Genomic DNA, 13,572 nt, shown 5'->3' with positions numbered 1-13,572 from the left:
ATTACTGAGGATGTAATTTAATTTGCTGGAGAAGATAGGAGGGGATGGATTGGGCTTCACAGGGAGAGAGGCTACTTCAGTGGAAAGGAGATCAGAATGAGGGATGATGTTAATGAGTGTTTTAAGGAAGAGAAAGGGGAAAGAAGGAACTCATGTTGAATGACCTCAGTTTTCTCATTTTATTAAGAGACAATATCTTCAGTTGAGAAAGAGATGGGAGGGGGAGATGTGAGTAGATGACTTGAGGAGGAAAGAGAAGGTAAGGATTAGTTAGCAGCAAAGGATCCCTCGCTATGGAAATTGCCTCCACTAGTGGAGATCAGCTATTCATCTGTACCTTGTTTAAGAGAGTTGCCTGAGTTGCTGAAATCTAGCATGACTTATTAGTATGGCACATGCAAGATTTGAACACAGGTTTTCCTGGTTCCTAGGTCAATCCTCTATCCACTCTGCCGCATTACCTCTCATCTGTCTTGTACAACTGAGGAAGTTAAAGTCCTTCACCTAAACTATTTTCTCATTTTCTTCAGGCCTACAGGAAGAGGAACTTCCACAATTCTTTTTGTTTGCCAATACAGTTATAATCTGCTAGGCTGATGGGAGGTGAGCGTAGTGTGTTTCAGATGAATAATTCTCTTCTGGGCCCCTGCAGATATTTCTTTGGCCCTACTCTGTAAATGGCTAAAGTCAGTTATTCATTAGCAAGGTAAAAAAAAATGACTAAATAACATCACCTAATAAAGTTAAACTGATTCAGATTTCTTGGGAGAGGAAGATAGTTTAACTCATAGCCAAGAGACTTTGAAATAGAAGAACGTATTTATATTTACAAACTAAAAGAGGACTGTATGTTTTTCCTTCTTAATAGCCTCCTGCTACCCTTATATCATGCAAAGTTCAGGCAGGAGACATTATTTCTGACATCTCTCTTAATTTTGGGCTGAATTTTATGTCCCTACATTCCCACCACAAACATTTATTCCTTCCAATAGCTGTGGTTCTATTATAAGGGAAAATTTAAATGTGTATAATCTGGATATTGGTCTGTTCCCTTTGTTCTAGAATGAGTAATTGTATTTACTGTTACAAAGTGTTTTCATTTCATGAAAGGCCATACTTGATTAGAAAGAAAACTATCATTTGACTGGCATGTATCTTCAGGGTTTGCTTGTGCAAAAATACATAGGCTCATGATAGAAAATAAAACCTTTAAAGCTGGTTTCTGCCCCTTCAGCCTGACATTTCTATTATCTTGTGATAGATTTAGGTTTCCTGTGCCTTTCATAATCAGAACTTTAGACTGCATTCTGCAGACTCATTAGATTTTTATTCCCAAATTCTAGCAGCACTGCAACCAGTGTTTCTTGAATATCAGTATCTCCTCACTTGATGTCATTGCCACAGAATTGTTAATACTTGCTTTTTATTCCTCTGAATCATAACTGCCATTTTTGTTACCAAGCATACAGATACTTGCTTCTTTGGAGGAAAAAAAATGATAACCCCATTGCGGTGACCTCTTAGAGAATCCCTCTTGGCTAGTCTTCTACTAATGACGGGTTGAAAGTTTGCTTTAATGATTGACTGATTTGCTCTGTAGTCAACTGGTAAGGAAGACAGACATTGATTAGGCACTTCCCCTCAGGATCAATAAGACATTGGAAAATCCTGCCCAGTAGGGTATATATTATCTTCAATGCCTATTAAAGCATTTCCATGCTCTTCCTTGGCTTTCTTTCTTTTTTGTTTTTATCTCTTTCTTTCCCTCTCTTCCCTCTTTCCTTCATTTGTGTATCTTTGCTTTCAGTTGCCATTAAAAAATGAGTCCTTATCAATAATTAGTTTCTCTTGATCGCGTAGTAGTATTAAAAAAACCAGTAAAGAAATTCAGTCTCCAAATTGAGGCACAGATATTGAGCTTTATTGTCATTTGTGTGCATTGGAGGCAGTTGTTTAAGGGACCATCCTGTGCTTATGAGAAACTTCCTACATGATCAATAAGTCAGCATTTCCAGGGACTATTTGTTTTTATTCTTTGTGAATATTTTACATTGACTCATATGTTTCTCCGAACTACTTCAGTCACTTTATAGATGAGGACGTCAAGATACAGAGAAAGAAGAGCGTTTTCTCTTCCAGCAATTGAAGTAAAGCCAGGTGTTTTTTGTTTCTCTGATTGTAAACCCTTACTCAGTTGTTGACTGATCTAACGTTGCTTCATTGTTGGTAGAACTGGGTAAGGGTGTGTAAGTTTTTCCAGATCTCTTAGTTCTGTGCTGCCAAGAATATTAAATTAATTCTTGCTGATTGGAGGGAAACAAATGAAAAGACCTAGACTTAGTGTTGCTAGCAGTCAGGACAGGAAAGCCAAGAGATGAAACTGAATGCTAAGTGTAAATACACAGGCTTAGATAAATGATTCTCCGCCATCCTTCTGCCAAGGATTACTTTGTGAATGTTCTTTCTGTGTTTCTGCCTCAGTTTCCTCTTTGCATTTGTCCCATAGTCATTCTACAGTAGTTTCAGCACCTCTTGTCTTTTTCTTCTTTTCTCCTACAGAATAACTTCTGTTATGGGAGGAATGAGAAAGTTATGGATTATAGAATTAGTATTGCATGATCTTCTTTCCACTAAAATTCCTGATTTCATTCTGTCCTTGTTTTTCCCTGATTCTCTTCCTATTCTGCATATTTGGGGCCTTAAGATCCATATACTTCCCAGTATTTTCCAGGAGCTATTGCATATCTCTATGGCAGCCATAGACAAGAAGATACATAGGTTGCCCAATTTCTGCTAAAAAGTAATTTACACTTCCACCTAAATTTTATGTGATAACGCAAAAAAGCTGCCAAATGTTTGTCTTCTCAAAATGCAGAGTCAGAATCAGGAAGAAAGATCCAGCAGATGGAAAAATGAACATTCACACTCACTTAACTCTTAAAATGGTGGCTTGGGTCAGTGAAATTTTATCTTCCACTTAAAAAATGTAAGCATTTGTTGATTGTTTGTCATTTAAAAATTTTTTTGTTTAGGTCTTTTTTCTTGGCACGAATATGTAAAATTCCTACTAAATAGCAATGAAGAGATTTCTTAATGTTGCCATTTGAAATTTTTCAGGCTGCTATCCTTGTCCAGGGCCAAACATGAATCCTGTTGCTCTTGGAAGTCGCTGGCTTGCATATGCAGAGAACAAGGTGAGACTGTTACAAGTTAAGACGATTACCTTACTTGCAAAAGCCAAGTAATATTTTCCATACCAGTCAAAGCAGTACACAGCTGTAGCCTTTTCAGTTTTGAGTGGTAATCATTCCAGCCCTTTCTCCCTATTCTGTGCTGCTTGTAATCTTGTAGGGTTTTGAATTAGATAAAGAATTTTAATTTTATGTGTCTTAATGGAGAATTGGAGTTGGGACTAGGTGAAGGAATGCTAATGCTTTGGTAATAAAAAACCAAACAGATTGCTCTTCTATCACTCCCTCAAAAGCATAACAAAAATATCAACATTTAAATATACTTTTAGCATTAATTACTTTTATAAGATTTGAGGGTGGCAGTTCAGTCCTATTGTCTCTATCAGTAAATTGGGGAAACTGAGGCAATTGTTTTAATCAGTACTTGAGTCTTTCTCCAAAGTCAGTACTTTAATGTCTTGTCAAAGCCGTATTCAAACAAGGGGTCAGGTTTTAATTATTTAGATAACTAAAGTCATCATACTCCAATTAAACTACCTAGAGGTCTGGCTAGTTCTAGGATGCTGTTTCTGGGAGTGGATCTCATGTCTCTTTCCTCCCCATCAAGGAGTTTGGCTGCTGGACAAAGCTTCTTTCCTACAGAAACTGTGTGTTTATTGTTATTCTTCCCTGCTTGGCATCTTTCCCTAAGCAGTAAAAGAAAATTCTTCTCTGAAAAATTATCATTTTCTGTGGCATCTAGGAACTTGAATACTATTTAGCTTACAGCCAATTGTTCCATGTCTCAAAGATGACCAGTAATCCAGTTTCATTTTTGCTAAATTGGAATAGTTACTATAAGTTAGGCACGAGTAGAAGTAAAGAGCTTTTGACAAAATAAGGATGTGGTAAGGAAAATAATTATTTGGTGAACCCACAGAGCTAGTAAATCCTTAGCCTCTGAAAAGGCATCGTTTTTTTAAAAAGGCCATGACTATGATAAATTTTTGTTTTTAGATATGTTCAGTTATATATCCAAATTTTCATTTGTAGCACATGGGCTTTTGGCATTTGACCCAGTGCCCTAGTTAGGCTATTCTTCTTGGCAATTTTCCAGTTTAGTTTTCCTAAAGATACTCCTTTCTGAATTATTCTTTTCTGACTTTGTTGACAAATGGTTTGCAATGCTGTATAGTGACATAATGATGTCTTCTGATGTTCACATCTGTAATGCATTTCTGTTGAGGGCTAGAGACATATAAATAGAAGGCTATATATTGTCTTTTGGCAATTATAAATGGATCCTTATATGTGCCAAATTTTACAAATACATTTTGAGAAATTGTGCAAATAATTAAATTTTGTGCATATAGGGAAAGACTTGTGGACAAACTTGTAGACAAGATCATTCATCACTATGCACCTTGGGTTCTTTTGTGAGAGCTCATGCTGGGATAGACCACAGGCCCTGAGTTTAGGTACATTGCTGACACTGCAGCATGATCAACTAAGAAAGAAATTGCTACTCTGATACTAGTTCTGCTTTCCAGAAGAAGCTATTTTCTTGCTGCTGAGATGGATGGCCCTGGAATTCTATGGGCCCACAATAGTCAGTTGTATTCCTTCTTACAGTTGTTTCTGAGCAATTACTTTTGAATGCCGTTTTGACTGGAAGTTTCCAGATTGAACCAAATTCGGTGCTGGTGTAATTATCTTTATTTTAATTTACATTTTCAAATAAACTTTTATTGATATATTTTAAAATTACCAAAATTTCTTCCCCAGTATCCCTCCCAGAGAGCTTTCCCATATATCAGATAATATTTTTAGAGACAAAAAAGAGAATTGAAATAAAATAAATCAGCCAAACTGATCCAAACATTAAAAAGCCTGAAAATCTAGGCAGCATACCTATCTTGTATTTCCTTTCTGCCGTGGTAATCTTAAACTTATACCAGTGAAGGTAATCTGAGAATTTCAACAATTTCCAAAGCAACTCGTTGATCTTGATTGACTTTCTGAGTAACAGGGAAATTGTCTTGTTTCAGTTTGATGACCTGTCATGACACCCTAGATGTGCTTTTAATAAAATGGTAGAGAACTTCAACTTTGGTTAGCTTGAGAGAAAAGGAACTTTGTCCTTTTTTTTTTAATTCCAAGCATTTTATTTTTTTATTTTTTGTTTTCTAAGTTCCGGAATCTAGGGGGAAAAAAGATGCTAACATTTCCGAAGCCATGTTTCTCCCTGGATAGTCAGCAGGAGGCAGCAAAGAGATATAATTGCTCGTGTTTCTCACTCTACCAGCCCAGTGATTTCTTTCCAACTTCACATTCTCTAGTCTATTGTAATAAAACCAAACTTTCAGGTTAACTTTCTATGTGGTAATTTCTTACCAATCACCTTCTGGTTCTAGTAAGCAGTTGTTCCTACTTAAAAATTTAAAAATAGGCCCTTTGTTAAAGATGGGTGCAACATGTTAAATTCTGTTCAATGATAAAAGGATATTTATGTCAAATACTGTATTTTATTCAAAAATTGGCATTGCTTTAAAAAAAATTCTTGTTCATAGTAATTGTCACATTGACCGTGTTTTTTGCTTGGTGTCCATGATCAAGACTGACACTTACCCTACAGGTTCACTGTTATTTGATGATTTCATTGGCTCTTGGGATCATAAGTTTAGAACTGGAAGAAAGCTTAGAGCTCCTGTTATCCACCCTCATCATTTACAGAATAAGAAGCTGAGAAGCTTGGCTTCTTGCAAGTCATCAGGTCCTCCTAGGATGCAAATCCAGGTCCTCTGATTCGAAGTCCTCTGGTCTTCCTATTGTGTTTCCTGGATAAATTTTCTTTTCAGGATGAAATAATGAAGGGTTCATGTATAACCAAATATATGTAATAATAAGCTCAGTTCTTATAGGTGATTTTGGACAATGACATTTTCATATGTTAAATAGATTATCCAAGGTTTTTTTTATTTGCTTTGTTATGTTTTTTACCCTAGTGGGGGAGTTGGTTTGTCTTTGCTTCTTATTCCTCCTTGTAAAAGTAGGATGAATGGAATGAAATTGTTGCTTTCTTTTACTTTTCCTAACGGTTTTCTATGAATGAATTCTGTAATTTGTCTTCAGGAATTGACAGCAATTTGAGTTATTTACATCAAGAGAGCTTTATGACATTTTAAATTACTTTCTCATATTCAAAGCAAGAAGTACTTTGTACTGACTTAGAAAATCACTAAGAGATTTGTATACATAGGGCATGAATAAGCAGAGTAAAACGAGTTGCAAGTGTTTTATCTTTATCTCTATGCCTTTCCAATTCTCGTTCAGCACCAAAGCACAATTGGAAATGGGCATATGGCAAATTCTTTGTCATTTTTAAAAAACCAGCTTGGGGTAGTTAGAAAGAAAAGAAAACTAGCTTTATCCAAATTCCTAGAATGTAAAATATTTAATGTTACAAAGACATGGCTAAAGCCTTTGATTATATTTATTTAAATTTATTTGTGGTAAAGCTGCCAGACCCCAAATCCTACCATTTCAAAGTTTATGAATTCTTAGGGAGTACTCATCTTGTAATTGAAAACCAGAGTTGAGAAAGCAGCTGTCTGGGTGGCACCCAGGAGATGATTTTTAAAGAGCTGAAGTGTCTCAGCAGGGCTTTTTTTACTTTTTGTCTGAAAAACTGTCCCCCACACCTGCACACACACAAACACATATGTATGATAAGTAGGCCCTATGTTAATAGGTTTTGGAGTTGTAGATTTTAATAGTGGTAACTTGTTGGCTGTATTCTTCTAGCTGATCCGGTGCCATCAGTCCCGTGGTGGAGCCTGTGGAGACAACATTCAGTCTTACACTGCCACAGTCATTAGTGCTGCCAAAGTGAGTATCTTTACTGCCCCTGGGAGAGGTGATCATGTTGGAGAGATGCTCAAGTTTCTCTGCTGGACTCTGTTGAGGCTGCCCTTTTTTCTTCTTTCTCAAGTGAAAGAAGAACTGAAGAAGTCAGGCAGAATTGTTTGGCCCCTCATAAGAATTGCTGATTAAATGATGTGATATTTGATCCCTCTGTGTTCTCAAGTGCACTTCGTTTTCTCCAGTACCAATTGCATTATTTCAGTTTATCATTTTATTTTATAGTTTTTCCAAGGTCTTCTGTTTATTTCAATTGATAGAACTTTTGAAGGAAGCCTTACATTTCCAAAGCAGTGATACTTTTTCATTTCTTTTGTCCATGGTTTCCATGTACTAGCTACATGACAGCATCCCTTTGCATCTTTGAAAATTTCTGGGTTTTCTTGATGTGAAAGAAAGAACATCCTTTGGGAAAACTTTAACCAAGCCACTAGAGTATCCAAAGGTTCTTTCATATCACATAGCTTTTTTACCCTAGTATTTATCAAATGAGTCCTTTTTATGGGGGGGATGGGGTGGGGGAAAGCAAAGGAAGGAAAAAGAAAGTGAATTTGTATATCTGCTGGCCAAATTCATGCTCATTTCAGTATTTTCTTATGGCTGCCATCCTTTTGATTTGTGAAGTATGCAATCAAACCCTTCTAATAATAGGGACTAAAATGTCAATCTGCATGACAGCATGTAATAGAAAGCACAAATATACAGAAGAAAACAGCAATTTAAAACAGCCCACAGAAAAGAAATCAAAAGTCACGCAGTGTCACGTAAAGTAAATTCCAACTTGAAATGAAAACAATTTTAAGACTGAACAGAAATACTTAACTGAGGCGTTTTTGAGTTTGTTCTATGGGTGACTGAGAAAAACACTTCCCCCCATTTTTAGGTCATTGAAGTCCGTACTTAGCAGTCTACCATCAAGACTTTTTAAAAGATGAATCCTTCCAAAACTCCCCTCTTTCAGCCCTTTCTTAGGCCCCTTGTGAAAATAAGGCAGCTTATTCTTATTGACCAAATAGGTAATAAATTCACTTGCTGTTTCTGATGACACATCACACTCATAGGATCACAGATTTAGAAGGGAACTTAGAGATCATCTGGTTGTGCCCACTTCTCTTTGCAGTTTTACGGTGAGGAAATTGGGCCCAGTGAGGTTGTGAATTTTACAAGATCCAGGTCCTCTGACTCCAGACCCTGTGCTCTTTATACTAGACCATCTTCATCACAAGCATTAGACTTTTCTCTTTTTCCAGATGCCTTGCATGTGCTTTTCAGGAAAGCCCTTTATGGTATGAGTCTGAATGCTGTCACCTGTAGCATGGGAGATAGTTTTTCTTTTCTTTCTTGACAGAAATATTTAGATTTTTTTTTTACAAATGGAGAATGGGATTGAATAGTTGACCAGCTCCTGTAAATCTGTTTTCTGTGGACATGCTTGAGTGAAGAAAGACACGATAGGTTTCTGAAAAGAGCAAGCTGAAGCGTGTGTGTGTGTGAGTGTGTGTGTGTAAGAAAATTTGCAAACTACGAGGCCACAGGAAGGAAGATGCTCTGTGGGGCCTGAGACGTTACTCGGAGCCACACATTAACATTTCAGGTCCTTTTTGGTTATCCTTAGACCAGTCTCTCTGGTAGTTGGATCACAGTTAACCTCCCTGCCCCTGACCTGGTTAGTCTCTGTACAGCAGCACTAGCAAGGTGGAGGCTGGGAGCAATGTAACCTTAGCTCATACCTTTTAAATAACTTTAAAGATCTCTTGTGTTTGTTTGGCCAGTTGGCACTCAAACTTGTGGAGTTCTTTCTGGACTCATTATCCAATCCAGTGTGAACTCCTTGGAAAATCCCCTGCAGGAGGAAAGGATTTCATTTTAACTAGGTGGACCTACCCAGTTGCTTCCCTAAGATTAATTTGCCCTTATGCTATTAATATATCACCACTGTCTCTATACTGGGGGACATAACACTTTCTTTTTAGTAATAAAGCTTCTTTCCCTAGCATAATAGGGACTGTGAATTGGATAGACAGCTATCAAACTGTACAGGAAGTATTAGAAAGTTGAAGTGATGTGATTCTCTTAAGTGGATGTTTCCCCCTAGCTGTCTGATCTGTGGCAGCTTATTGAAAGCTTTCCTTTGAGGTATATTAGGTATTTGAAGTACAATTCAGTTCCATGATGTCAAATTTTACTTTTACTGGCTTTTAAGATGGTACAAGGTACAAATACTTTGTTGCTGGGTGGCAACCAAATCAAAATAACTTCTCATTAGAGAATACACATTTCAAATATTTTCTGATCTCTGACCTTCATTATATACCATATATCTTACTCGTACTTAAATAAATTTTCAGAGACAGTGCCTTAGTAAAATCTTACCATAATGAAGCAATTTGAGGTTCATCCTCTTTGTTAAATTTCCTGAAAGTCTATGGTTTTTGAAAAATTCTGTGCTCTGTATATTGATCAATATTTATTTTTATTTTTCCATTCAGAAGTAGACTGCTTTATAGTTCTTGTCTTTTCATTGGATGCAGGAGGTCAACTGCTGTGTTAGTTATGCTTTCATTTTGCGTCTTCATTATGTTTTCTAGTTAAAAGACAGTGCAAATATCTCTACTGTATCATCAGAAGGATAGGTATTCTTTTGTAAGTCTTTTCACTTGGCTTCAAGTAGGTTTTATTTGATGGAATTTCTTTTATACAAAATTTAATAATGCGTTAGCTATTACAGCTAGTAGAGTGTAGGGGCTGTCTGTTAAGGGCAAATTTATTTTTTATTTTTTATTTATTTATTTTTTGGCTAGGGAGTAGGGTTAAGTGAGTTTCTCAGAGTCACATAACTAGTAAGTGTTATATGTCTGAGGCCTGATTTGAACTCAGGTCCTCCTTAATCCAAAGCCAGTTGCTCTATCCACTTCACAACCTAGCTGCCCCACCCCTGATATTTTTTTCCTGGCATGGTCTGCATTTCCTCTGTTAATGTTTACTGCTGTATGTGAAAGTTTAGGTATATTAGGAAATGCTTAGTTTCATGTTCCAATGGGTTAATTTATTCTTGATTATATGGGAGTTCAAGGTGAAACTTGGATCTATATTAATCTTAAATTCATCTTTCTATACCAGAGAAATGTCATCTTGTACATTGTGCATTGCTCTTAAGTAGGAAACAGGGAGTAACTTTTTCTGCTTTCCTTATAAAACCTCCTCGTACCCTAAGTTCAGGAACTCAGAACTTGATTCTTTTTTTTTTTTTACCTTTATCTCATACTTGGGATTATTCACCTTGTCTCATCAATTCTTTCTTTCTAATGTTTCTAAAGACTATCTCTTCTTTTTCAGTCTCATTGCCATTACTTTTTATCAGGACTTTCTTCATTCTGAAACCACGTGAGAAGTATGGAATAATGGGAAAAGGACTGAACATGGAGTCAAGAGACCTTGGTTCTTCATTTTCTTCCTTCTATCTTCTTAAAATCTTTTCCCCATCAAATCATTTTCCAAATCCTATTGATTTTTTTTTTTTTGGTTAGGCAGTGGGGTTAAGTAACTTGCCCAGAGTCACACAGCCAGTGAGTGTTATCTGTCTGAGGCCGGATTGGAACTCAGGTCCTCCTGGACTGGTGCTCTATCCACTGCACCACCTAACTGCCCCCAAAATCCTATTGATTTTACTTTAGCATCTCTCCTCCATTTTGTTGTTATGCTCCTTGAGAAGGCCATCTGTAATAGGTGACTCCCACTTCCTTTCTTTTCTCTTCTTAACTCTTTGCACTCTGACTTCTGAACTCATCATTCAAACTGCTCTCTTTAAAGTCATCTCTTAAATGTCAAATCTGCAGGTCTTTTCTCAGTAGTCATTTCTGTAGCCTTTGACTGTGCCAGTTGGTCACTGTCTTCCCCTTGATATTCTCGTCCCTCTAAGTTTTCATGACACTACTGGTGTCTCTCTTGGTTTTCTTTCTACCTATCTTATTGCCCCTTTTCAGTTTCTTTTGCTGGAACTTCATCCAGATCACATCTGCTAACCCTTGATGTCAGGCAGAACTCTGTCCAGGGAGGTATTTCTTCTCCCTCTAAACTACTTCAGTTGTTAATCTCATTGCCTCCCATGGATTTAATTATTATCCCTGTGCTGATGATTTTCAAATTTCCTTATCCAACGTTATACTTTCTGCTGACCTCCAGTCTCATATTTCCACTTTCGAACATCTCAAACTGTATGTCCTGTAGACATCTTAAACTTACCATGTTCAAAACATGTTATCTTTCAGCCAATATCAATATCTCCCCTCCCACCCCCCAACCTTCCCCTCTTCTTAAATTCCCTATTGCTATTGAGGGTGTTACCATCCTTCTATTCACACAGGCTCATAACCTAGCTGTCATCCTCAACTCTTCACTCCCTCTTATCCACCATTTTCAACATATTGTCAAGGCCTTTCAATTTTATCTTTGTATAGCTCTGTCATTCACCCCATGTTTCCTATGGCATGTCACACATGATGATGTCATCATGTCACACCTGGACTGTTGCAAGAACTTACTGGTTTGTCTCCCTACCTCAAGTCTCTCCCCACTTTAGTCTTTCCTTCACTCAGCTGCCAAAGTGATCTTCCTAAAGTGCAGGTCTGACCACGTTGGTCTCCCTCCCTGCTACCTCATTGTCCCATTTAGTAAATTTCAGTAGCTCCTTATCCCTTGCAGGATCAATTACAAAATTCCATGGCTTCTAAAGCCCTTCAGTAGCCTTGTCTCTGCTGTTTACCTTTGTAGCATTCTTATACATTAAATCTCCCTCTCCCCACCCCTGCACCAGACTTTGTGATTCAGTGACAGAGACCTCCTTGTTGTTCTTTGGATAAAACACTCCATTTCCTGACTCCAGATATTTTCATTGTCTGTCCCCATGTTTGGAATGCTTTTTCTCCTCAATTGCCTTCTCCTGGTTTTCTTTGCTTCCTTCAAGTCCTAACTAGGACCTCATCTTCTACAGGAGGCCTTTTTCTATCCCCATTGATTCTTGTACCTCCCCTGTGTTGATCATCTCCTATTTATTCTGTACATATGTTGTTTATAAATACTTGTTTGTATGTCGCTTGTGAGCAACTTGAGAGGAGAAACTTTTTTTTTCTTTTTGCCTTCTCCAACAGAGGGACCAAGAATCCCCCCCCCCCTTGTGCTTTGTGTTTTCCTTCTTTTGTTGGTGCAGTGAGTTCACTGAGGGAAGGTGAAAAGGAGCTAGGCTGGACATTGTCCATTTTCCTAAAGGACTTCCCATTGTGCCAAAGCAACGATTGCCATCTATGTCAGCAAAAGGCAACTTATTGCTCTTGCTGCCAACCTAATCTCCCAGCTGGAATGTGGAGAACCTCAGGTGTAAAGAGGAGCAACTTACCCTCTGACCTGGGCCTTCCATCTTGTGCTACACTTGTCCTTTGAGGGAAGAGGAAGAGGAAAATTGGTTGGGAATGGGACTTCTTTCTCCTGCTGTGCCCCTTTCCTTCCTAATCTCCATCCTTCAGAAGGAAGAGAAGTAGTGAAGCAAGGCTTCTCATCTGACCATCTTACCTTGTCCCTCCCATCTCATGCTGCACGTGCCTCCAGCCTGATCTATAACCCACTGGGAAGAGTGGTGCCCTCCACCTAGTGATGAATATTCTTATACTTATTGACATAAATTGGAACTTTTCTTTGAACATATTGAATCTCATACATTTAAAGAGCCAGGAAAAAATTTTTGTTTTATCAGTTCAATTGTTCCCTCTAAGCCCAAGTACACATAATCATCTAGAGTTGTTTTCTTGGTAATAAACCAGAATATTGGGTAACATGTAGTACTTCTTGCTGTTTTGTATATTTTTGGCATAGCACTGTATTGTATAGCTTAGATTTTTGCCATTATCTTAACAATAAAGCTCCTTTTAGAGGTTGGAGGTCTAAATGAAAAGAGCTCTACATCTAAAATCAGAGGACTTGGGTTCAAATCCTGGAGTCTGGTCCTTAACACTTAGGTGACCTTGGGTCACATGATCCTTAAGAGATCTCTCCTTAATATATCAGCTATTTATATCAGATATCTTACATTTTCTTCTGTTTGTAGATCTTTTAGTTGTGTTCTTATATTTCTTACTGTCTCATGCAGCGACTCATTTCATTTTCTTCGATGTTCGTTTTCATGTAGTCTCTTCTTTGGACAAATTTTAGCATTTTCTCTTTTAAGCTATTTATTCTTCAATTCTTTCATCTCAAGCTTTTATTTAAATTTTTAAATCATTTTCTTCCTTTTCTCTTGATACACATAAAGTCCTTATATAAAATCTTTTTTTTCCCCCTTTGAGTCTAACCTCACAGTTATTATGGAAAAAATTGTTCCTTCTTCTGAGGGATCTCAAGATCTGTAGTAATTTTTAATAATGATTGGTGTTTTCCTTCACTTACTCATGTTTTCAGCTTTACTTCCAGAACTTGAGCTTTGTGCTGTAGC

The 13,572-nt window shown here is 37.4% G+C and overlaps 1 protein-coding gene across 1 annotated transcript in view; it reads left to right on the top strand.

The window, feature by feature from the left end:
- BCAS3 (BCAS3 microtubule associated cell migration factor) overlaps nt 1-13,572 on the top strand; it is a 766,782-nt gene that overhangs the window by 177,440 nt on the left and 575,770 nt on the right. The window contains 2 exon segments of the mRNA XM_078156106.1: nt 3,118-3,194; nt 6,975-7,058. Coding sequence (XP_078012232.1) covers nt 3,118-3,194; nt 6,975-7,058 — 161 coding nt within the window.

The sequence above is a fragment of the Phascolarctos cinereus genome, unplaced genomic scaffold (genome assembly GCF_003287225.1).
Source record: "Phascolarctos cinereus isolate Bilbo 61053 unplaced genomic scaffold, phaCin_HiC Scaffold_5;HRSCAF=322, whole genome shotgun sequence".
In the NCBI taxonomy this organism is placed as follows: Eukaryota; Metazoa; Chordata; class Mammalia; order Diprotodontia; family Phascolarctidae; genus Phascolarctos; species Phascolarctos cinereus.
This window is presented reverse-complemented; position numbering and strand designations above follow the sequence as displayed.